The 25,656-nt window shown below is 33.6% G+C and overlaps 1 protein-coding gene across 15 annotated transcripts in view; it reads right to left on the bottom strand.

Annotated features, from left to right (window-relative positions):
- BBX (BBX high mobility group box domain containing) overlaps positions 1 to 25,656 on the bottom strand; it is a 349,253-nt gene that overhangs the window by 105,816 nt on the left and 217,781 nt on the right. For all 15 annotated transcript variants that reach the window (XM_074301097.1, XM_074301111.1, XM_074301112.1 and 12 more), the window contains 2 exons: positions 7,438 to 7,633; positions 1,247 to 1,314 (listed from right to left, as the gene is read on the bottom strand). In XM_074301097.1, coding sequence (XP_074157198.1) covers positions 1,247 to 1,314; positions 7,438 to 7,633 — 264 coding nt within the window. The remainder of the gene's footprint in view (positions 1 to 1,246; positions 1,315 to 7,437; positions 7,634 to 25,656) is intronic.

Here is a 25,656-nt window from a genome sequence, read left to right as displayed (position 1 = left end):
GACTCCAAAGGAGGTATCATTGAAAAAGGAGAAAGTAGCAATGCACGTTTATTAGAAAACATCAAATAGACAGATAAGTGAAAGCCTATAGGATAAGAGGCAAATTTTGCTACCTTCCTGAGTCCTCAATAACCATGTATAAAGTATAATAATTGATATAATCATAAAAGCATAATTAACCTATAAAGCAGAACTGGGTCTTAGCCCTTTACAATGAAGTTATAAATGTTGAATTTTATATTAATACACACATAAATTGAAACATGAATAAAGTATTCCAGTTCAGTCATGTCCGACTGTTAATGATTCTATTTGGGATTTTTTTGGCTACTTCTAGACCCCAAATTAAACTAAATTTGGATTTTGTAACTTGATAAATGTGATTATTCAAGTTATAAGAACATTTTGTAAATCAGCCAGTATGACTTCCTGATTCAGAAGCAAATCCTTTGTCAGGTAAACACCAGAAGAGAGAACAATATCCTAGATCCAAGTATCACTACCTATCTCCCAAAATGAAAATAAATAACAGTTGGTTAGGAGGGGTAACCCACTCTCGTATCATATCCTTATAGTAAATGTAAACAATGAAGGGTGATGAAAAAAACTTAAGACCCCAAAATATTTTTTTAAGGAATAAATCAGTAAATTCCCAAGCTCCATGTTTCTAACATTTTCATCAGAGTTTTGGAATAAAATGAATAACAGACAAAAGCTCCATGTTGTTAACATTTTCATTAGTTTTGGAATAAAGTGAGTAACAAACAGATAAACCCTTTTTCTTATCACCCCTTCCCCATCTCCTATATTTTAAGAACTCTGAACTAGAGTAATGCAAAGGTACAGTCTTTTGAGTAGAGTTAAATGAATTCTAGAATTTTGTGCACCTGCAGTTCATTACAGAGAATGCAACAACAGCAAGTACCAATTACCTGTACATTATGTTTAATACCTTGCCACAAGAAGCCCCCAAATTTACAGCTGCCTAATTCAATTGTATGTGCAGCCTACTGGAATTATTTCTATTACCTAATATATTTTTTCTTACTAAAAAACTGTTAATGCCAACATTTTAATAAGAATAATTATATATAAAATCTGTTCATTAGCTTAAGAGAAAATGGAATTGCAGGGCCCTACAGTGCCTATGAGCAATACCCAGCATGAATGCATCAATTTTCTCAAAGAGAGTTAGTCTTTACCCTTCCAAGCCATAGAGATAGAAAAGGAGATGAAAATTTCTTACCTCTTGTGCAGTCAGAGCATGTTCTCCAGCCAAAAGCAGCATGCTCAGGCCTCCCATTTGTGTAGGATCTATTAAAAAAATTAATATGTTAAACTCATTGAGAAAAAAATAAAATATTTTAAAAAGAATCTTTTACAAAAACTTGACTGATTTAAATTTACATTACATTTACAAAATACTATTTGTTGCCAAAAATATTATTCTCCAAAACATTTAAAACATGATAACTATGACGTAAAGAGAAATTAGTAAAGTCACATATTCCATTTTAGGACAATGACTTTCAAAGCTGTTAGTGGGAAATTAAAGTAGGTATTTAAAATCTATCCATTGTACAAATGTCCTTTCCTCAGTATCAAAGCTGTCTATGGTATCAGTAAAAAGATCTCTTTCCTTCCCTGAACTCTCATAGCATTCTTGATTTTATTGTGCAGTTATCACATTATACTATATTTATTTCTTCAATAATACAGTTCTCCTATCAGACTGTAGGCTCTCTGAGGTCAGAAATTTTAGTTTGTCTTTCATTTTGGTATGTTTTGAGTGCCTGGAAAATAGTAAGCACTCAAGACAAATTTGTTGAATGAATGGATGACAATAAAGGCAGCTAAAAGAGAAAACTTATCCTGTTCTTTTTTTTCTGCTTGCTAGTGTAGATGAGGGAATTCTTCACTGAAGACATTCTTTGGAACAAAAGCATACCTGTCCCTGTCCATCTTCCAGGCAGCCTTAAGAAACAGAGAACTGTTAATTCTGTCAACTGAAATTAGAGAGGGTAAAAAGAATCAACTAGACTCAAAGAACTATGAAGAGAGAGGACTTTGCAAAAAAGGCCCCATTAATCTAGTGGACAAAATCAAAACTTAAATATACCTAAATCTATTGGGCTTTTGGGTCCTTGCTTAAAATACATTTTATGTTTAAAATTAATCTTTTATTCTATAAGAATTCTTTAAAAACTAATTTCTACTCATCATTTACCAGAAACAGTTAAATGTGGATAAAGTAATGAGCATAATGGAAACCCCTTAGGCCCTGAGTTACATCTGGAAAGAACAGTATATAGGGAAAATCAGCTGATTATTTATTACAGCATTATAATATATTTCATCTTGGGAGAAGATGCACATGCAACTGGAACTATAAGGCAAATCAAAGGTACCAGAAAAAACTCACTAAAATATAGAGGCCAATAAAGTTCTCATGAAAATATAGGAAAAAGCCAGAATAAAGTAATCTGAGATAACATATCTCAAGATAATTAAACTTTCTTGTGATAAATTTCTAAATACATCTGAATGTGAAAATGATAGAGCAGGTACCATATATGCACAAATTTACCAAAACCATGGCCTTAACCAAGTCCTTTACTATTATTTGTCAAAGAAGTTATGAAGCAATTTGAAGAATCATCATTTTGTAGATAGCTTAAAGGCAAAGGAAAAAATAATACTGAACCAGTACTACTAGAAAGAAATGGGGGGAAAATGATGATGGATTGTTAAAAGGGCAAGGAAGACCACAGAATGATTACGTTGTTAGCTAAGAAATAAAACAACAGTGAAAGGTAATCACAAATGTGTATACACACGGGCCACTGGATTGATGACAAAAAAAAAAAAAAAGTTCATTTTTTTTCTTTAACAAGGGAATCCTTCCTTAATAAAATGCTAAGTGAAGACTTTGTGTTACAGTAGCGATTTCAACAAATACTTAAATTTTCTGTTTGTAAATAAAAATATCAGAGAGAAAAAATGAGCATATAAAGTGAAAATATAATTTGGTGCTTTTAGACAATTGAAGAGTGCTACTTTTATGCAGCTGTTGCCCCAGAAATGAAGAAGACTGAATGTTTACTTCCTAATAAAGACAAATATTTGTTGGTTCAAATTATAAAATTACACTGCAATATGATTATGTGTTAATTTATTGGACCTTATAAAATAATGAACTATTTTTATGTTCAATATATTGACTAATATATTATATTGAACTATATATATATTGACAAGGTACTTCATAAATTTGCTGAGATTATGCTAAAATATTAGCTAATAAATTATAACTGTTCATTAAAATAACTTAGTCTTCCAAAATTATTTGGAAGAAGCAAGAGATATAATTACATGAATTTCATACTCTACCTTCCTAAGAAAGCCCATCCTATAATATGTGTGATTTTTCCTATTTTAGATATGGTCTATTTTACTGCTTCTGGATTATACATAAAACAGAATACCATATGCTGAGTGCTGTTGGGCATGAGACACACAACGTACACTGTTTAAGAAAAGCTTTAGCTTGCCCTGGTATGTCCTCCAGGAAGACTTTTATGTGTATTTTTTCTTAAAGACAAATTATTCCATTTTCATTTTTGTCTTGTAGAAAAGGACATGATTTGAAGGTCTTCTAGGCTAAAGCCACACACTGCATACTAAACTTAGATTATGACTCTGCAACAAAAGAATTATTTCACCAAAAAGAATTTAACAGGAAAATAATGAAAGAGTTCTTTGATTCTTACTAGTTTTACTTCATCATTGAAATAAGTTATTGAAACTGCTGACCTTTTACCACCGATACCGAATGAAATCAATGCCATATTAAACAATTAGAAAAGACAGTGGAGTGATACATACAAATTGAAGAAACAAACTATTTTACACTTTGTTTCCTTAAACTACAGCAGTATAACAGCACAATGGATAGAATAGTAGATTTGAAGTCAGAAAGGACCTAAATTTGAATCTTACTGAAACATTTACTACTTATGTGATCTCATTTAATGTCTGTGAACTTTAAGTTTCTTTATTTTAAAAATTGGAATAATAATACTCAAAATGCCTACATTACAGGGTTAGGAGTAAATGAGATGATCACACACAAATTTGCAAATTTTACAAGAGCTGTACGAATGTAGCTAGCTAGCATTATTGCCATCTTCCTGAAGAGCAGCAGTGAATACAACATAAAACTAACTATTAAAAAATTCATTTAGCCAGTCAGAACTGTGCTAAATGAATAAGCAGCCAATGGAAAACACTGACAACCAATGATGTGGAATTCAAGAAAATGATTAAAGAAGTAATTGAGTTAAGAATAATCTATATGCCCCAGATTTTCTGGCAAGATTCAAAAATGCCCTGTTTTTCAAAAAAGTCATATAATTCAGGGGAGCATCAACTGAGCACCACAGGTATTGAGGATGCTGCCTTGAGCTGAAATCTCAGCTTATTGCCCCTATTGGGTAAATGATCAAATAAAACAAAGAAGCCATGCCTAAGTTGTACACTGAAGATATTATTTTGGGGGCTTACAGATAATTATTTGGCACACACAAAATCACCTATATTGCAGCTTTACTTCTTCCAAAATGATGTCATGTTAGAATTAATTTAATAGAACTTATAGGATTTGTCACATATTCAAAGATAAAATTCTATGGGAGTTTTGGAAGGAATATGAAACATAAAGGTTGAGCTATCATCACAATGGCTTGTTTACTGGGAAAATATAATTTCTTCCTAGGTTTCTTGTAAAGGGCTAGAACTGAGAAGATGCACTTAACCTAGCACTTAAGGCTAATTACCAATTGGACAATTCTCTATTAAGATGTTTCCAGGATGACCCTACTCAACTCTATGCTGGCTGGATCTGTGGGTGTGGTAAGAGAAGGGAGGAGAGATCAGCGGGTGGAGTAGGAGGAGGAGCATCATTCTTGGGCAGTGGAGAAAGAGGAAGGAGGTGTGGAGATTCCTAGATCTAATCCCCTGATGGTGACCCCAAAAGACCAAGAATAAAGATTTTTGCTTATCCTGACTCCGGCTGATTCTAAGATATCCAGGGTACTAACATGGGCACAACAGTTTCTCTTATAACAGTTATATTTCGTGCCTGGTACATAAGAGCTTAATAAATACTTGTTGAATGAATGACTCAATTAACAAGGCTTTTTTTTTTCCCCCCCTTAAAGCATTTACAACATTCTAGGAACTGTGTTAAGAGTTAAGGATATAAAGAAAATGCAAAAACCTTCAAGCAGCTTACATTTTAATGGGGGAGCCAATATATACGAATGAAAACATATATGGTAAATAGAGGGAAGGTATCCTTAAAGGAGATGGCACTATCCCGTGGGAGTCAGAAGGAGGAATGATCTAGGTCTTAAAGAAAGCCAGGAATTCTGAGGAAGGAGAGCATTAGCAGGAACAGAGATAGGAGATGAAATGTGATGTGTACAGAATAAATATAAAGAACCAAGAGAGACAGGCCACAAAAACCTAAGGAAGAGAAAATATTAAGGAGGAGAAGGTGGTCAGTAGAAGTACCATGGAGAATGAGGACTCAAAAAAAGTTATCAGATTAATTAATTAAAAGATCATTGATTGAAGCACAAGTTCAGAGGAATAATGGAATAAAAATAATGATGATGAGGATAGCTAACATTTATATAGTGCTTATTATGTGCCAGACATTGCGCCAAGCACTTTATAATTATTCTCTCAACAGACCCTCACAACAACCCTAGGATGTTAGGTGCTATTGTCATCTCCACTTTTTATAGATGAGAAAACTGAGGGAAATAGAGATTGAATGACTTGCCCTAATTAGTACCTGAGGCCATATTTGAACTCAGGTCTTCCAACCTCCAGGCTGAATATTCTATCCCATGTACCACTGATCTGCTGCTTATGAATAATGACAGTGATTGATGAGGAAGCATTTCTGACAGAGTAGGAACAGGCTTCTGGTAAAGAACTGAGACTGATTCCTGGACATGTTTGAATTTTTAAAATTGGTTCGGTGTATTTGATTCAAGGAGGAAACAGATCATTGGCAAATTTGGAGAGAGCACTCTTGGCTGTTTAGTTCAGCTGTTAGTTTAGTGAGGTCAGCAGCCAAATTGCAGAGAGTTTATAAGAGTGAAAGAAGAAAAGAAACAGAAGTTGCAGACAATCTGGCTGAGGTGAGGAGATAGAGGACAATAATTAATGGGTATATGGTAAAATCTAGACAGGATTTTTTTTAAGCTAGAGAAGACCCGAGTTATTTGTTTAGAATGAATGGAGGCAAAATATAGGAAGAAACTGAACATTAGAGAGTAGACACATATTAGAGTTTATCTTCTAAAGAAGATGGACCAAGATTGACAAGAAGAGGAGTAATAGTGCACTTGAGCAGTTGGCTTTAATAAGTAGAAAAGTGACCTCAAAGTCAGACACTGAGAGGAAGATAGAGATAATGACAGATGCTATCACAGTGATTTGAGGTTGGAAGGAGGAAATAAGAGGGGGCTCTAGCCAAATGTAAAGTTGGTAAAGTAGGAAACAAGAGTCCTCAGCAAAGGGGGTGGAAAGAAGGACTGACATAGGAGACCTGAAGAGAAAAGAAAGTTTGGAAGAGTGAATTAATATTCAGATTCTGAAGGAAAACTGAATATAGCTGTGAACAAGAAATACATAATGCACCATAATCTCGACTGACCAAAGCCCATCATATTCCATTTGACCTTCTGGTTTACCTCATATATTACTTTCTATCTAAGAGTAATATGGTAGCACTCAGGACAAGCAAACTTTGTATTGGACCAGTTTCAGAATAAATATAAGCTATATTTAACCTATGTAAGCTAATAAAAGTGTTTGTATTCCATGACTCAGAAAGAAAGCACCCATTTGTAATGGTTTCACTTTGGATTTTAAAGCTCTTCCCCTGGAAGAGAGAAGAAAAGACAAACAAATTTCTTGGAATACTTCATCATCATTTCTACTTCAGACTAGTCATATAGATGGACACACATTCTTGACCTCTAGGTCTTGGGAAATCAGATAGACCATACTATGAAATGCTGTTACTATTGTATCTGATTGTTTAATGGAATGTCTGAATTTTTTCCTTCACTTTTTTGTTTCTAGAAACCCCTAGATTACCCACAGGAGGATCTCAGTTTTCTATATCCGCAATCTTTGATCTCAACATCACTGTGAACATTTTCATCCATTAATGATACCTACTCAAATTAAACCTCCTTTTTATTACTAAGGCTGAGCAGTATCAGATTGTCCCATTTTGTTGTTTTTACATGGTCTACTTATTTATTATTAATCCACTCATAACAATTCTCATGGTTGGAAATACTAGATTTAATAACTATCATTAAAGGAGTGGAGGTAATAAGAGACCCAACTCACCTGCCATCCCAAAGTTAAGCTGAGGCATTTCTTCGGTCTTTGCTTTCTTGGGGCTTGGTAAATCTTTTCCAGAGTCAGATGGAAAGGCCCACAGCTTTTTTCGAGTATTAACAGTGGGCGCTGGGGATTTCACAGGCTTGTTTGTTGCAGGACACCATTTGTAGCCAGGATTGGCTTTCATAAATGCATCTTTGTACTAAAATAAAAGAAAAGGTGAAAAAATTACAACCTGACATCCTCTACTCAGACAAAAGAATTCCAGTGTCCCACTAGGTTACAGTTAAACTTTGAACCAGTTAATAAAGAGATAAAGCTTTATAATATATCTTCTGTATCTCCTCTCCTAATGGGAGAAAGGGCAAAGCTACGAAAACTATCATATGTCCTAGGGTTCTTTCTTTTCTAGTGCCCCCAAAGTAACTAACTGTTCATCATAACATCCCTAAAAGAAGTTCTCTTTGTAGGGGCAAGTTCTCAAGAAATTGTGCTTTTTTTTTTAACCCTTAATTTTTTTTTCTTCATTTCTTAGGAAACTGTATGTGCTTTACCAGGAAAGCAACAATCCTGTATGCTCATATATAAAAATAAGAAGCTCTCCATTTAGCTCAGGGGTGCGGAACCTTAGGGTCAGTGGCTCAATCCTGCCTCTTATTTAATTTCATTTGTCAAATACAGTAGAAGCTTTGTTATCTGTGCTGAGAGATTCTGATGATAGAAATGCAATCTAAGATGCCTCTGGATCACTTAGCTAAGCCAGGAAGGAAAGAGCCAAGGGCAGACAATGGGGGAAAAAAGGGACAAGAGGGTAAGGTACAAGTGCTAAGGCTTTTTGTCTATTCACTAAGAATTTCTGAAACGTTCAATCTCTTCTTCCCAGGTATCTTCCATCCTCTATGACTGTTCAATCATCAAAAATATTTCTCCCCCTTTCTCCCCTGTCCTCTTCCTTCCTTTTATTCTTATGTATATGTGGTCATGAGGTATATATTTATAGTCAACATTTTTTCCTTTTTCTTAATGTTACTTATTCTATTTTACTTAATTCCTATTTTAATACATCCGGGAGCTGCTAGTTAATTAATCAAATCAAAAACAACATTACAGATCTGAATGTTTATGTATAAAAATAGTTACTACAAATGAAAAGGTTGTGTTTTTGTTTTTTTACTTTTATACAATAAATCAATTAGTTGAGTATTTATATAATTTTTGGTTGTGTACTAGAGATTTAATTGGAAGATAAAAATACACATTTTTTCTAAATAATAACCTTTTTCCATTTTAATTTATAAATATATATAATTAAACCATAAGTTGCATACTATGGTGTTAAATAATAAGTGTTCCACAATTCCTTAATGACATATTTTGAAAGAAAATTATTCTTTTAATTTAGTCTTTCTGAATCACAAATAGCTTAATTTAACTATAAAATGCAAAGCTAAAGAAGCTAGTTTTCCTTTCTCGGATACAAATAAAATGCATAACCATGATTTTCTCAGCTCCTCTTATAAAAGCAAAAAATTAGACTCCTCTTGTAAAAAAAATACTTAGAACACATATAGGATACTATAATATTAGCATGTTATAGTGTGTATATCTATATACATGTAATAAACATAATATAAAAGATTTATTTGTAACATACTCATGGCTCAAGAAACTTGCACAATAGATCTCAATCAAACAAGGTATTATCTAAAAAGCAACAAAGAAAGATTATACAAGAAGCTAATATGAACATCATTAATGTGTGCTGCTAAGAAACACTGGATGGATGTGTCACATATGGACAATCAGTAAAAAGGCATTCACTCCATATAGTGACAAAAAACTTTTTAAGTCTTTTACTGCTTATCAAGATAAAATTATTTCTCCTTTTTTTTTCCTTGCAGTTTAAGTGAGCCCCATCCAGGAGAAAGGTGTTGTCCTGATGCTACCAGCATCCAGGATCCTTCTATTTATAGAATACAAAGAACACAGGCAGCAGACAAGCCTGCAAGCTCCCTTTTGCTGATTCAAACTCTGCTCAAGATAAACCTCTTCTGCAGGAAAAGGTCATTTCATTTGCTAAGACCCACTCCGTTCTGGGTATTGGCTGATAATACCCACAGCTAAGTTAGAAATGAATCCAAGTCCACCCAATAAAGTACAAGTAGTAGTAACAACAATAGTATTAATGAAAATAAGAACAATGAGAAATGTTTCTCTGCCTTACAGATTATACAAGAGACTTCCTTGGGATTTCTTACTCCTTCATGCCCAGTTTGGAAGTTCTATGGACCCTTGTCCAAAATGTCTCTCATACCCATCTCTTTTTTCTCATCATCTTCTTCCATTAAAGCTAGCTTCTTTTCCAGTCTTTGTATGGATTTTTTCATTAGTCTAATTCTTCCTGTTAATTCTATATATAACTACCAGATTAATTTCTATAACGTGCAACTTTAATCAATCCACTTCCCAGCTCAAAAACTGTCAATGGCAATTAACTATTGTCTCATGCATAAAGTATATTATCAATATTCCAGGTTCTCTTATTCCTGGCTTTAACCTACCTTTTTCTGCATACCTTTCCCATTCATGCATGCTATTTATTAGTTAAACTATTTTTTTCTTTAATGTGATTTTCAGTTTCCCATCTCGTTATCTTTGTTTAAGCTGTCCCCTTCATATAAAATACATATTATACATTTTTCTTTGTTAATAAAATTTTATTAATTTTATTTGTTTTTAGATCATTTTTGTTGTTGAGTTGTTTCAGGTGTATCTCACTCTTTGTGACTTCATTTAGGGTTTTATTAGCCAAGATACTGGAATAATTTGTCATTTCCTTCTTTAGCTCATTTTACAGATCAGGACACAGTCAAACACACTTAAGTGACTTGCCCAGGGTCACACAGCAATAAGTGTCTGATGCTAATTTGAATTCAGAAATATGCCTTCTCTAAGTATAGAAATTGAATATAGTGACCTATCTACAGCACTATCTAGTTACATCACTTTTCAAAATAAATCGGTTTTTCCTCCTCTCCTCCTCCCCTCCCCCCCACCAAGAAACATCTTTTGTCACAAAAAGGTAAAAGTGGGAGAGATGAGAAAAAAATTCAACAAAATTCATTAATATAATATCAACTAAGTCAAATACTACGTGCAACATGCTAAATCCATAATACTCCATCTATACAAAGAAGGAAAGGGGGTAGGGATAACATTGTCTCCTCTCTTTTTGGGGGAATAGACAGCTTTGCAGCATTTTTTGTTCTTTCCATTTACACTCTTGTATTCAATATGGTTTACTGGTTCTGTTACTTTGTCCAAGTTCATATGTACGTATGCCGTATTCCTTTTAATCATCATTTTTTACACCATGGTAACATGTCATTAGATAATGCACCATAATTTCCTTAGCCACTCATCAAGATGGTGCATCACTACTTGGGCAGCTTAGGATCAGGAAAAGATCCATAGATTTAGGCTCAGAAGCCACTTTTTATACTTACTACTTATGAGCTACTTAACACCCCTGGACCTCAGTTTCTTCACCTGAAAAATATAGTTTCTAGTTCTTTACTACTTCAAAAAAAAGTGCCTCTCTAGATACTGTCATGACTAATGACTATGAGAATATGCATTAATAAAAAAAAAAACCCAGCATTTATATAATGCTTTAAGATTTGCAAAGCACTTCACAAATATTGTCTTATTTGATCCTTATAATAACGCTGGGAAGGGGATACTACTATTATTATTTTACAGATAAAGGAACTGTGACAAACACTGGCTAACTGTGACTTGTCCAGAGTCATACAGCCAATAAGCATCTGAAGTGGATCAGAATGCAGATCTTCCTTACACTACCACTAGTCTAGCCAATAGCTATGTTCCTGGCAATAAACTTTGTAAGTCAAAGAATATGAAAAGCTTTACTTATTTTCTAAGTTGTATTTAAAATTGTTTTCCAAAGAGTTGGTTGCCCATTTAAAAATTTCAAATACCACCCTGGATCATGAAACTAGTCTGGACAGAAAAAAGTATTCCTTCCTGATGACAGATCCAGGGCTTTACAGAATCTAGGGGGCTATTTGGTCTAATACCCCAAATCTTCCTATTTTTTAGATGAGGTAAAAAGAGGTTAAATGACTTGCTCAAGATCCTTTAGGTAACAAATGGCTGAGATTAAATTTGGACTTAGATCCTCAGATTCAAATTAAGTGTGTTTTCCAATACACAACTGTCCCTTATCAAATCCCTTCTCAATTCTCTACAATTCTCATTACAAATTCGTATTTGTTGACTGAATAGTGTCTTACTTAAATCAAAATAGTGAATAATTACCAAATCATTTACTGCCACACACATATGATAAAATGCACTTTGCTTTTGTTCCCTTTGTTCCCAGTATCTGGCTGCAGGCAGCAATGACAGAGGAAGAAAGAAACTCTTGGGTCATGTGAATAATTCTCCAAACTGATAACCAGGAATCGAAGGTGATGAAAGCCAAACTTATTCTATGATTATGAAATATCAAGGTCAAGAGCATTAATCTGGTCACTATTCTGAAACATTTGGCAGCTATCAATCAACAAATATTTATCAAGTGACAACTTTGTAAAGTGTACTGTTATGCCATGTCCTGACTTATAAAAGATCATCATTTAGCTCAGGACATAAAATACATGTAAATTATGTATATGTGTCCCTCGGGGGGGGGGTGTTTATGTGTGTATGTGTGCGCACACACACATGTGTATGCATATGTATATGTGTTAATATATGTGTATGTATATATATATGTGTGTGTGTGTGTGTATATATAGATATAGATATAGATATAAAGATAGTTTTAGAGTTGCTTTCTTTGTATCCTCAGCACTTAGAACAGTATCAATATGTAGAAAGCAAGGCATAAATGCTTGTTGACCACTGGCTGAGTGAGGGAGGAAGATAGATAAGCACCTTGTAAATGGTACAGACAATAATGTGCTCTGGAAGTTCAGAGAAGATAGAGATCATAGTGGGCTAGGGAAAGCAGGGAAAACATCAAAAAATAAAATAAGCTGAGTCTTAAAAGTTGTGTAGATCTCTCACAAGGTAGAAGAATCACAAAGGCATTTTGAGCAGAGAGGGAAAAAAAAGTCAGAACTTCAATAACCTTTCCTTCATGTCCTGCAACTTACTATTAAACCTCCAGCCAATTCTTTTGAGAAAATCTATTACCAGAAGTAAAAGAGCTAAACAAACAGATCTAACTCAGTGAAATGAATAATAGTTTGGCTCTCAACCTCCTCCTAAGATAGATCTCTCTAAACAGAAAATGAATTACTGATGACTACTCAGAGGCGTTCAGTTATTTTCAGAAATTATCAATCATCATCTACAAAGCACTAAGATTTTGAATCAAAAAAGCTCTAACAGCTAAAATGCTGCTCTCCAAGAAACCCTTCCTCTGGGATACAATTCACCTTACAGGAAAGTAATTTCAAATCCCCAACTTTTTTTGCAATTAACTAAAACTGGAAAGGCAAATGATGCCTATTCCATTGTCATGCAAAATAGTTTTAATCCCTTTTCATTATGTACATGCACTTAAAAACATTATTTTTTAGCTTTTTGTACATGAGAATAGCATTATTTTTGTACGTCAAATGACATAATGCTTTCTCTATATTAACTGTATCATCAATGTTCAAAGGAGTAATTGATGTGCATCAATATAGAAATGCTTTATGAAATTGATTCCTAATTATACTAATAACAATTTATAAAAATATTCTAAAGAGAGATAATAGTATTTCATGCTTTTATAAATTAATATTCTGACTGCTTTGTGTGTTCCCAAACTTCTCACATTTAACCAGATTAGTTCAAGAGTTTGGTTGTTTTCAACTAAGAAGAATGATCCATTTATTATATATCATTGAGTCATGTAACAGGGGATGCTGGCAATTCTGGCTTCAACATAAAAACAGGCAACTGCATCAGGAGAAAAAGAAAGAGACAGTCACCATTAACTTCCTACGTCTGTTTGATTTAGGGATATATTTCTTCAGTTATTTTATACTATAATCAGAAGACAAAGTGGGAAATCAAGTCCATTCTAGATTTGAAATTTAATTACCTATTAATCAACATGCATTGGTTATTACTCTAACTCTCATTAGGAGAATTAACATTATATGAATAATTAACTTTATAAAGGATAGAAGGAGATGATATATAATATCTAAAAAGTAGCACTGATCTAAACTTCCTTTCCCGAGTTCTAGACTGCTTTCTTTAGAAAGATTTAATAATACTGTTCATATATAAAGACTCAATGACACACCACACATGATTATCTCAATCATTCTTGTTATTTTTATATTTAACAAAGAAAACCTTAGCTGGACTAGCATTTTATCTGACAATACATTAAATTATATTTAAGCTTTTAATGGAGCAAAAAATATGAAAACTCATGTTACATGATTATTTTTAAAAGTATAAAGAAGTACTGGTTTAAACAAAGACACCAATATAAAAAATAGATTCAACTGAACTAGGCTCATTAAAACACTCTTAAGCTGACTGTTCTGTCAAAAATTCCAATGAAACAAGAGGAAAACATCTATAACAAAGTTGCAATATAGTGTACCAGTCTCTAACACTATTTTATACAGAAAAGGAACTTAAAACTTCATAGGCCTAAGGTAAATTAAGGTGAAGAATCATGGAGCGGAAAATCATTAGAATAAACAAAATACTCCATTCTTTTCAAGAAGTGACTGGGTCTGGTAGATAGACACAGACATGAAGTCAAATCTCCATGTCTTTATTTATAAAGTTGTAAGGCTCAAAGTTGTATACAGGGATTCTTATAACTAAAAGTTATAGAATGACAACTATTATTATTTTGGGGAAATGTATTACAATCTCAGTACTTTGGAATAGATAGCTGTGTCAGTTGTATTTGGTAAAAAGCTAGATTACATGTATTTTTTTTTTAATTAAACTAAATATATATCATAAGGAACACCAGTATCGTCAGTATTTATTTGGCAATAAGTTAAAGTCAGTCCTTTTACTTATTGCCAAGTTGTTGTTATTGCATTGTTTGTTCTTTGTTCTCTGTTCTCAAAGAGATCCATCACATCAGGGAAGTGATACCATGACATGCATGGGAATCGGAGTTAAGTGAGGGAGGGCTTGGCAAAGTCACTTGCCTCATTTTCCCCTACAGAGCCATTTGAGTACAGTGACAAGGTATAGATCAAGACAATTGTAGATAGCCCTGGGTGCAGTGAAAGAAGACCTTTTTTAAGCTAAAAGCTGAGTTTACATCAATGATTAAGGATAAGAAGAAAAGACCAAATACTTATGGTTTGACAAATACAGAATATAGGACTTGATGGTTTCATTGCATTTCTGTATGCTAAAGTTTAAAGCCACACTATTTTCCAGTTAGCATATGGTTGATGAAATACTCTGCTATATGAAAGATTATACATATTAAAGATGAGCACATTCAGAATATCTTTGTGAGAATATTCCTTCCCCCAATGCCCTTCTAATTCAAGTCTATTGATGTATTGCCAAGTACAGTCCATTTGGGAGTAACCCTAATATATAAATCAGCATTCATTTATTCAACAAGTTTTTACTAAACACCTACTATGTGCAAGATTCCAAATTTCCAGGAAAAGACCATAAACTCCCAAAAACTTTCTACTGGAAAAATGGGTGGATGTGTAGATAGTTAAACATAGAAAAACCTGTTTGGCTAGAATGTAAAATGAATGAGGAATAATCAGTATAGAAAATGATTTGTTAATAAATATATCCATAGGTAAAGGAGACACTATGGTGCTGTGAATATAGATCTGGCCTTGAAATCAGAACAATCTAGGTTCGACTTGCCTCTGACACATATTAGCTCTGTGACTCGGGAAAGTCCCTAGCTGCCAAGTCCTCAGACAACTTTCTAATACTTTATATATTGCAGAGAGAAGATGCTAACCTGTTTTGGTAGAAGAAACTTCCTCTTTCTCACAGTTCTGCTTCCTATCCCAATTTGATTCCTCTATTATTGTTTTTTTTTTTAAAAAAGAAAATTTCTAAATATGTTATACATGAAACAACTAAGAATAATGCATGCAAATTAGTGATCTTGTGTAACTTATTTATGGTCTTACTTGACTTACACATGTGGATGTTCACCAATAATCATCAAACAGGTTTGACCTTTTTTGATACTACTGCTTTCAAGCTGAAAGCCCATTCTTTTAACTGATTAAAGACCCATTAATCTTTTTAGGGACAACCAGCACAAGAAAACTATTTGTCTAATTTGTCAAATGGCATCCTGAAGGAGAAACAGGAGCTAACATGTTCCACTCAAACCACAGTCATCATCCCAAGTACCACTTCTCAGACAGAAGAGGACTCTGCCCAAAAGAACCTAGGAATAGCCATATGTCCCAATATGCCCAGTTTTGCTTCCAACTTATTCCTGAAACCGTCATTTAGAAGGCCATCCCTTGAAGAGGAAAAAAAAAAGGAATACACCGATCCTCTTGATGAGGTCCTAGGTAGCTAAATGGGCTTTAACAGAAAGAGTTTGAATTACTATAAACAATCTGGAAGCAAGCAGGGAGAAGCACTTTCAATTTTGATCAAGACTTTAGTTCTTTAAGTGGCCTTTATTCTTTGCATTAATTAAATAATCAGTTATTATATCCAATCAGAAAGGCAAGTTATGATGCCAACCCAGAGGTTATATTTTCCCTATAAAATACCAATCCTACATAAAACCCCAACCACCACTCTCCCCAACTTTTTAGGAATTTAGCCTGCCTGTTAATGGTGTAATCCCTTACTTGCCACATCTTAATGGCAGCTTGTCTTCCCTCTAATGATATCTTCCTCCTAAACAGAATCTTCTCCCTAGTTATTTTTGAGTTTCTAGGTAACTCAGTTCTTGTCTTTCCCCTTGTTAATTGCTAAAAACCTTTTTCTTTGCTAAAAACCCATATATTTATTTAGGGAGAGCCTGACTGCACCCTGTATCTTATCACTTCCACCACAAGCCATGATCAGGGAAACAACCTTTCTGGAAGCATGATGTAGCAACTGTACCTGTAAGTATTACGTATTGCCCTAGAGTTCTCAGAAGCCACAACTACTAAATATTTTTTAAAAAGAAAGTTCAATATCAAAATCCTTGGTATCATCAAATGGCTCAAAATTAATAAAGTGATACTTTTAAAAAGCCTCATTGCCACAAATCTTAGGATATACCATAAGGATCACTGAATTTTCAAATGGATTTTCAACTGGAAATTCCTATATATGTTGTTTTATTAGTACATAAGCTCCTTAAATGGCTTTTCTTTATGCCTTTCTACATATATATTTGATTTGCATATTAAAGAGATTAATAAATGGAGTTATCGATTCATTTATTCGTTATGTTCTAAATGGGCTGTTATCAAAGACAATTGTTTTCATCTTTTTTTAAGGCACTTTTGATATGTTAATAGTGTATAATAAAGATGGCAGTTAAATGAGCCATTAGACAGAAAAAGAAAAGGGTTAAGAAAGAAATACATTCCTACAATTAGGAAAAAATTGGTTGATTTATAGTGAGGCACATTAGATTATCCGCCTACTTTGGTGGTTAATATACAGTCAAAGAATTTTAGGGATGACAGAAACCATATACATCCCTCTAACATGAGGTTCTTTAAGAGATAAATAAATTGAGGCTTTCAGAGGAAAAGAGAGATACCTAGTTAGTGGCAGGTCCAAGGCTAGAACTTCAGACTATCAATTCTCTTTTCAATATAACAAACTGACTCTTTTATATGCTGTTTGTGTAAGTAAGCAAGAATCTATTAATAATGTGGATCTACGAACAGCAACAGTAGCTCATTTATCTAGAAGACTAGCTTTTTCTCAGTGCAGAAGGTAGCAGATTGGAAAAAGCAAGATCCCATGACCATGGCGTCAGCCATCATAGGGTAAGGAGACAGGGACCATAACAAGCAAATAGAACTGAATAATAACAGCATGCTCAATGAATACAGCCTCAAACTTCATTCTATACCTCAATGCTCTAAGTAAGCCCTACATTAAGTACAATAATCAATGCTCATAATTCTGATACTGGATCATTAAAAAAAGTTCAAGCCATGTCCAATATTAACTCTTGCCTTAAGGCACATGTTGTTTATTCATTTTTCAACTATGTCTGACTCTATGATCCCTTTGGAGGGTTTTCTTTGCAAAGATACTGAAGTGTTTTTGCCACTTCCTTCTCCAGTTCATTTTACAGATGAGGAAACTGGGGCAAAAGAATTAAGTGACTTTCCTGGATCACCTATTTAGTAAGTGTCTGGGGTTAGATTAAATTCAGGTCTTCCTGATTCCAGATTTAGTGCTCTATCCACTACTCTACCCAGCTAGCTGTCATTTATTTTCAATAGAAAAAAAAAAGTTTTTAAATAAGAGAATCCATACTCAAAGGGTTATGTGTCAGTTATTTGAAGGTTTCAACTATGTGAAAAAGTTTATTTCCTAATATGAGAAAGGAGGTATCCACATATTTTAAGAGCTTTAAGGTACAGTACATTTAAATGCACTAAAACCAAGGTGAGGATATAAGAGAAGACCTATGTTATCTCAATAATATCAAATACAGAAATTCTATAGAAACAAAAAAAAATGCAGTTGAAAGCTGAATCTCTATTCCTAATCATGGAGAAAGTCCATAAAAGAGACACCACAGAACTGGAGACATATAAACAAATTTTATTCTGATGTTCAAAAAAGAAAAGCTATGTTCTGAAAAAAATAATAACATATACTAGTGAAATAATAACAGTTGCTAGTGAGCTTGATACCAATAACTAGATAAATTCTGCATTATTATTAGAACTTAGGAAGGGAAATCATGATCAATAAGAATCATCATAGGTTCATTAGGAAAAAATCATTATAAGTTAATTTTATTATCTTTTCTGATAGGGTTGCCAGGCTGGTGGATAAGAGGAATACTGGAAAAAGGACACCTAAATTCTGACAAAACTCCTGTACTTGTGATTCAAAAAGTTTCAAAATATCTATGTTAACAAAATGAAGATATATGGACTGGATAATGGTACAGCAAAACAGATTGAACTATTTGAACAATAAAACCCAGAATGATTGATATCAACCTGGAGCTTGGTCTCTACTAAAGTGCTAAGAGATCCTTATTCCTGGTTCTCTTGTGTTCCTATTTGGTGGGATAGATGTTTACAAAGCACTGGTCACTGGCTCTCTTACACACAGCATGCTATCTATCTCTCTGCCTTTGCATCGGTTGCCCCCATTCACATAACAAAGCCTGGGATACATTTCTTCCCTACCTCTACCTCATAGAATCCTAGATTTACTTCAAAACTTAGCTCAAGTACTATCCCCTAGACAGGACATTTCTTAATTATCCCAGTTATTAGTATTGCCATTCAAATACCTTGTGCTCAATTTGTGAATTTATGTATTGCAACTTTGAATATTTACTTACTTTGATATCTCTGAATATAATTTTGTATTAATAGTTAGCTAAGTGGTACAGTTGCCAGAGTGTTGAATTTGCAATCAAGAAGTTTTGAGTTCAAATATTACCTCAAATCCCATAATATTAGCTATGTATTTATCCTCTTAACTTAACCTCTCTCTGCCTCAGTTTCCTTGGCTATAAAATGAAGATAATAATACTTCTCTTATGAAGATAAAATTAGATATTTGCAAAGTGCTTTGCAAACCTTAAAGTGCTATATAAATGCTAGTTGTTATCTTTATTATAATCCGGTTATATGTTTATATGTTATTTCCTCAGATAGATCTAAGTTCCTTAAAGGTAAAGATTATTTTTTTGTCTTTGTATCTTTAACATCTAGCACATAGTAGAGGCTTAATAAATTATTTTTCATTGATTGGAAAAGGATAAGTTAACAGGGAGATTGAGAGATTCTGAATTAAAGAAGATCTAGATGTACTGGAGTCATGGAAGGATAGGCTGATGTGAAAACCATAAACTTTATATTTGTTAAATGTAAAAATGTAATGTAGAAATATTGGACAGATAGGGAAGCTGGAGAAAGCTATATCAAGACAAAACATCGTGTTTTAAAAATCAAAAACCGGGGTAATGTGAGTATTAGTGTAATACAGAGGCCCAAAAAATTCATGCAATAAAAGTACACAAATTGAATGAAAGAACAATAATATATTTTCTTGATCAGTACAAATTTAAATACTTTCTAGTTGTAGACATTAATTTAAAAAAAAATAATATGCTACAACATGTCTTGAGGAATATGATTAGTAGGATGATCAAGCCATAACAATCAACTGAAATTAACACTGCTATCCCTGTTACCTTAAAGTGGTCAAAGAAAGAGGGAAAGTAATAAGAAGTACAAAATGAAGTACTTACAGGTTCTCTGAACCCATTTTGGGGGTTTTTCTCCTTGTTTTTGGTCATATACTTTCTCCTGTCTGGAATATGATTTTCCTACTTCTACTTGTCTAAATCACACTTATTCTTCACGACCCAGCTCCTGGCCACTTCTTTCAGAAAGCTTTCAGTGAGTACAATATATCCCAAATGGAACTTCTCACCCCCCAACTACAACCAATATCGCCTTCAACTTCTTAGCTTTTGTTAATGTCATTCCATCGCTTCCCTTCCCCTTTTCTCTGTATCTCAGCAGCTGCTTTCCTATAGTTCATGTTTCTATAGCACTTTTAGGTTTACCAAGAAGACTCTGAAATAGAAAATTCAAGAAATAATTCTTCTACTTCATATATCTGTATATCTACATATCTATAGATATCTATATTTATTTATATTTGTTCTACAACTAACATTTTATCCCCCAATCGTATAGATATATAAATGTATTTAAATGCATTAGAATATATACTTAAATATATAGAGCTACACACACATGTATATTTATACATATATACATGTATATGTATGTATATCTATATCTTATTATATGTGTGGATATATGTATATTTCTATTTATATAGATACAGATTTCTTGGGCATTTTAAAAATGCTTTAGAAACACAAGCCTTTAGTAATGCAAATGCTTTTGCCTCTGGAGTAAAACATAGCCCTTTATGCCTGGCATTTATAACTCTTCACAATAGGATCCATCCTGCCTTTCTAACCTTATTTTACATTTCTCTTTTTCATGTGCTCTAATTTCCAGCCACACTAGACTATTTATTTTTCCTTAAGTTTAACATTCATTCTCCACTCTGATATTTCAAGCTATTTACTAACTCACTCTAACTTATGTTTTCAGTCTTATAATACCAAAATACTCCTTAATACACCCAGTAGTCCTACCTAACTATCCTGTTGCTTGTCTTTCACATACATTGTTTCCTTTCTTTTCTTGGTACCTTTAAAGTCTCTTACCCACCCATTTCTGAATGGACTCCCTCCTTACCACAACTTCTAAAAATTCTTTCTTTCAAAGCTTAACCCAAATATCATGATACTTTTCCTGATGTCTTTCAACTAGTAACACCTTCCTTCCAAAAATTACTAATATTCATTTGAACATTCTGTATATACTTATACACTTCATTTGTGTGCTCAATGCACCCCCTGAAGCTGAGATGCTAGTATGGATCAATTCTCTCTCTGCTGCTTGTGTTAATTTTAGCCTAACAATTAACAGAAAAAAAAAAAAACCAGGCCTTTTATCAGCCAGTACCATACCATCCAAATGTGGAACCAGTAACAAATGGTGAAGTTTTGAATGCGGTGGAGAAGTTCTCCTACCTTGGCAGTATAGTTTCCAGGGATGTCCATATTGATAATGAGGTTAACACATGCCTTGTCAGAGCTAGCTCAATGTTTGGGAGACTCCAAAGGAAAGTGTGGGAGAGGAAAGGTACTACCAAGGTCTACAGAGCTGCCTCATTGTTGTGTGCCTATGAAAATCCTATGCCAGGAAAATGCTTTGCTTACATTTGAATTGTCTGAGGAAGATGCTGAAGATCACTGCGCAGGAGAAGACCCCAGACACAAAGGTCCTTCCTTGAACTAAAGTGCCAAGCATCCCAACTCTACTGCAGAGAGCACAACTCCATTAAGCTGGCCACTGTGTTCAAATGCCAAATGTACATTTGCCAAATAGATAGAGAGATATAGATATAGATACATATAGATAGAGATATAGACAGATAGATATAGATATGGAAACATATATAAAAAATGGATATAGATACAGATATAGATATAGACAGATGGATATAGGTAGATATAGATATGGATACATATAGATAGATGTAGATATGGATAAAGATAGATATAGATATAGATGGATTGATATAGGTAGATATAGATGTAGACCGATGGATATATAGATCTAGATAGAAAGATAGATAGGTATAGATATAAATATTTAGATATATATACACATACACATATATATGTATTATATACACATGTATGCATGTGTGTGGGTATGTATACACATATGCATGAATTAATGTATGTATGATATAGATTGATATACACATGTATGCATGCATGTATGTATAAACGTATGTGTGTATGTATATATGTATTTTATGGAGAACTGACAGAGGGCAAGCACTGACAAGCTGGTCAAAAAAAGCAATATCAGGACATTCTCAAGGTATCTCTTAAGTTTAGAATGGATTGGAGACACTGGCACAGGATCCATCTAGCTTGGCGTGCCCTCATCAAGATGGTGCTGTGCTCTATAAGCAAAGCAGAAGTGAATCAGCCCAAAAGAAGCGTGAGATGTGCAAAATCAGAGAAGCCTCTGCCAAAGTTCATATGGACTGTTTATGATCGCTGTGGCAGAGCACTCTGCGCTTGTTATTGGTTTGACAAAGTTGACAAACATAGTGATATCATTTTGGTCCTCTTCAAGAACAAAGGACAACAATCATGAAATATAAGTTCTCTTTTGATTTCCTTCACAGGTTAATTGTATATTATTTCAAAGTCCAATTCTTCTTCTGCAGCAACATAATTGAATGGACATGTATACATATGTTGTATTTAACATATACTTTAACATATTTAACAGGTATTGGTCTACCTGCCATCTGAGGAGGGGTGGAGAGAAGGAGGAGGAAAAATTGGAACAAAAGATTTTGCAATTCTCAGGGCTGAAAAATTACCCATGCATATATCTTGTAAACAAAAAGCTATAATAATAATAATAATAATAATAAAGAACTATAAAAGCTCTCTGAGGGCAAGAACTATTTAATTACTCTCTTTGTATCCCCAAAGTATAGCACAGAGCCTATCACACAGTAGATACTTAACAAATATTTGTGGATTAATTCTCTCTGCTTTTGTATAAGCCATTTTTCACAAGTTTGGAAATGAATCCCAACTTAACTTCCTCTCTCAGAATCTTCATCCCTTTTAAACACTCAATTCAGGTGTCACTTCTTCCATGACATCTTCTCTGTTCTCCTCAGTTGCTAATGTTGTTCTCTTCAAATATCCTTATTTGTTACTTTTTGTTTATATTGCATCCTACCACCCACCTGACATAAGCTTCTTGAAAGCAAATTACTTCATTTTGTCTGCCTTTGTATTCCTATTATTTAGCATAGTATCTTATAATAAACATTTGTTTAAATTTACTTATAATAAAATGAATTTATTTTTTTTATTATTGTAGTTTTTTATTTACCTGATATATGCATGGGTAATTTTTCTGTATTGACAATTGGAAAACCTTTTGTTCCAATTTTTCCCCTTCTTCCCCCCCATCTCCTCCCCTATATGGCAGGTTGACCAATACATGTTAAATATGTTAAAGTATAAGTTAAATACAATATATGTAGATGTCCACATAGTTAATTTGCTGTACAAAAAGAATCTGACTTTGAAATAATGTACAATTAACCTGTGAAGGAAATAAAAAATGCAGACGGACAAAAATAGAGGGATTGGGAATTCTATGTAGTTGTTCATACTCATCTCCCAGAGTTCTTTCCCTGGGTGTAAAACGAATTTATTAATTGATTTATATTATATATAAAGAAAGTAAAAGCAGTTACTGGGAGGAGACGTTAGAAAGTTTGATTGAAGTTGACTATGAAGAGCCTTTAATGCAAAGACCAGCAACTTATATACTTTAGTAGGAAATAGGAAGCCAGTGAAGTTTGTTTTTTTATTAGAGGAAGAGTACAACAATAATAATACTAACAGTAAATCATATATAGCATTCTGAGGTCAGGGAATTAGAGATTACTATAGTAGCTGAGTGAAAAATGTATTGGAAAGATCTGGACTTTTTATTTTATTCCAAAGACAGTAACAATTTATTGGCAGTTTTTTTCTTTAAGCAGACCTTGCCTTAGGAATATTATTTTTACAGTTGTGTGAAAGTTTATTGGAGAAGCTGAGATACTGAGAACAGGGAAGATCAATTAGAAGACTATTATCATAGTCTTATGAAGCAGTAGTAAATGTAGGGGGAAAAAGGAACTAAATAACTCTGTCATGAGATAACCTGTTATTAAAACAATACTGTGGCAAAAGAATTGAAAAGACTTGGGAATAGATTTCAAATGAAGATTTGGGAAGAAAAAATACCAAAGATGACTTTCAAACTTATAAACATTGGCTGTCTGGGAAGATAAGACTGAAATTGGAAAGGTTGGAGTAGGTAGTAGATTTGGGGAGAGAAATAATATTTCCTTTTATACATGTTGACTTGAAGATGCCCCCAAAATAGTTTTATGATGAGGAGTGAGAGTTCAGGGAAGAGATTAGTACTGGATATGTACATAGTTAGCTAGCTAGAAGTTATCTTCAAAGAGATACTAATTGATCCTATGAAATGAGATGTTTATATTCAAGGAAAGAGTGAAAAAAAAAAAAAAAAGAAGAGAAAAGTATTAAAGGGCACCCTAGCCTTGAGCCTTGATTTCTATGTTTTGAGGAGTAGGAGATGGTTGATGATGTATTAAGAAAGAGATTAAGGGGAAAAAAGTGGTCACACAGTTAAGAGTGACAGGGATAACTGTGACAGGAAACCCACCATCTAATGAAGAAGTTCCATTCTTCCTCCTATCATAAGAATAGGACTTGTGATTTCATTGATATAGAAAATTCCCTGGTAGGAAAACTCTTACTAATGCAGGTCAGTGCCTTCAATTAGATTTCAAAAGGACTGCCTAGGGAACTGAGACATTAAGTGACTTGCCAAAAATTTGTTTTCCAATGAATGCAAATCTTCTCATTGTTCCTAGGTGTTCCTTTTGGGACCTTGTAAAATAATTTTGATCTGTCTTCTAGGTAACAGCCTTTCAAATACTAACAGTCAAAATATCTTCCCAGTGATTTTTCTTCTCAAAGCTAGATATCAATAAATGTATTTAAATATTTTTTGTTGTTTGTTAAAGATCTTGGTCATCTGATCCTATTGCCCTAATAGAACACAAGGTCCCTGAATAGAAAACATCTGTCTCAGTATCTAACATATTTTTGTCCTTGTTCAGTCAAGTCCCATTCTTCTTGACCCCTTTGGGGTTTCCTGGCAAAAATACAGCAATGGCTTGACAATTCCTTCTCCAGCACATTTTATATATGAGGGAATTGAGGCAAATAGAGCTAAATGATTTGTCCAGGTTCACACAGCTAGTAAGTGTCTGACGTTGGATCTGAATTTAGTAAGGTCTTCCTGACTCCAGGCTCAGCACTTTATCCACCATGCAACCTAGCCACCCAGACACATAGGAGACACTTAATAAACATGTTTGTTACATTTTAATATTAATGCAAATGTTCTAACATGGATTTGTCAAAATCAGAAACTAATATGTTGATGAAAGGAGCATTCAAGAGTACTGATTCAAAAAATATGTGAATTTCTGATTTATTCATCTTTGTATTCTTTATGGCAAGATACTTAGCGGTTCACTGGATAAAGTATAGACCTAGAGTAAGAATAATCTGACTTAAAATCTATTTTTAGCTTATTACTATCACTTATTAGCTGAGTAACTCTCTAAACTTCAGCTTCCTCATTTATAAAATATGCATACCTCCCAAGGTTGCTATGAAGCCAAAAGTGAGATAATATTTATAAGTTACCTCGCAAACCTTGAAGCAAGTGCTATATAAACAGCTAGTAATCGTATTAATCATCATTCTAGCATATTGAATGGAAT

Source organism: Sminthopsis crassicaudata, chromosome 3 (assembly GCF_048593235.1).
Source record: "Sminthopsis crassicaudata isolate SCR6 chromosome 3, ASM4859323v1, whole genome shotgun sequence".
In the NCBI taxonomy this organism is placed as follows: Eukaryota; Metazoa; Chordata; class Mammalia; order Dasyuromorphia; family Dasyuridae; genus Sminthopsis; species Sminthopsis crassicaudata.
This window is presented reverse-complemented; position numbering and strand designations above follow the sequence as displayed.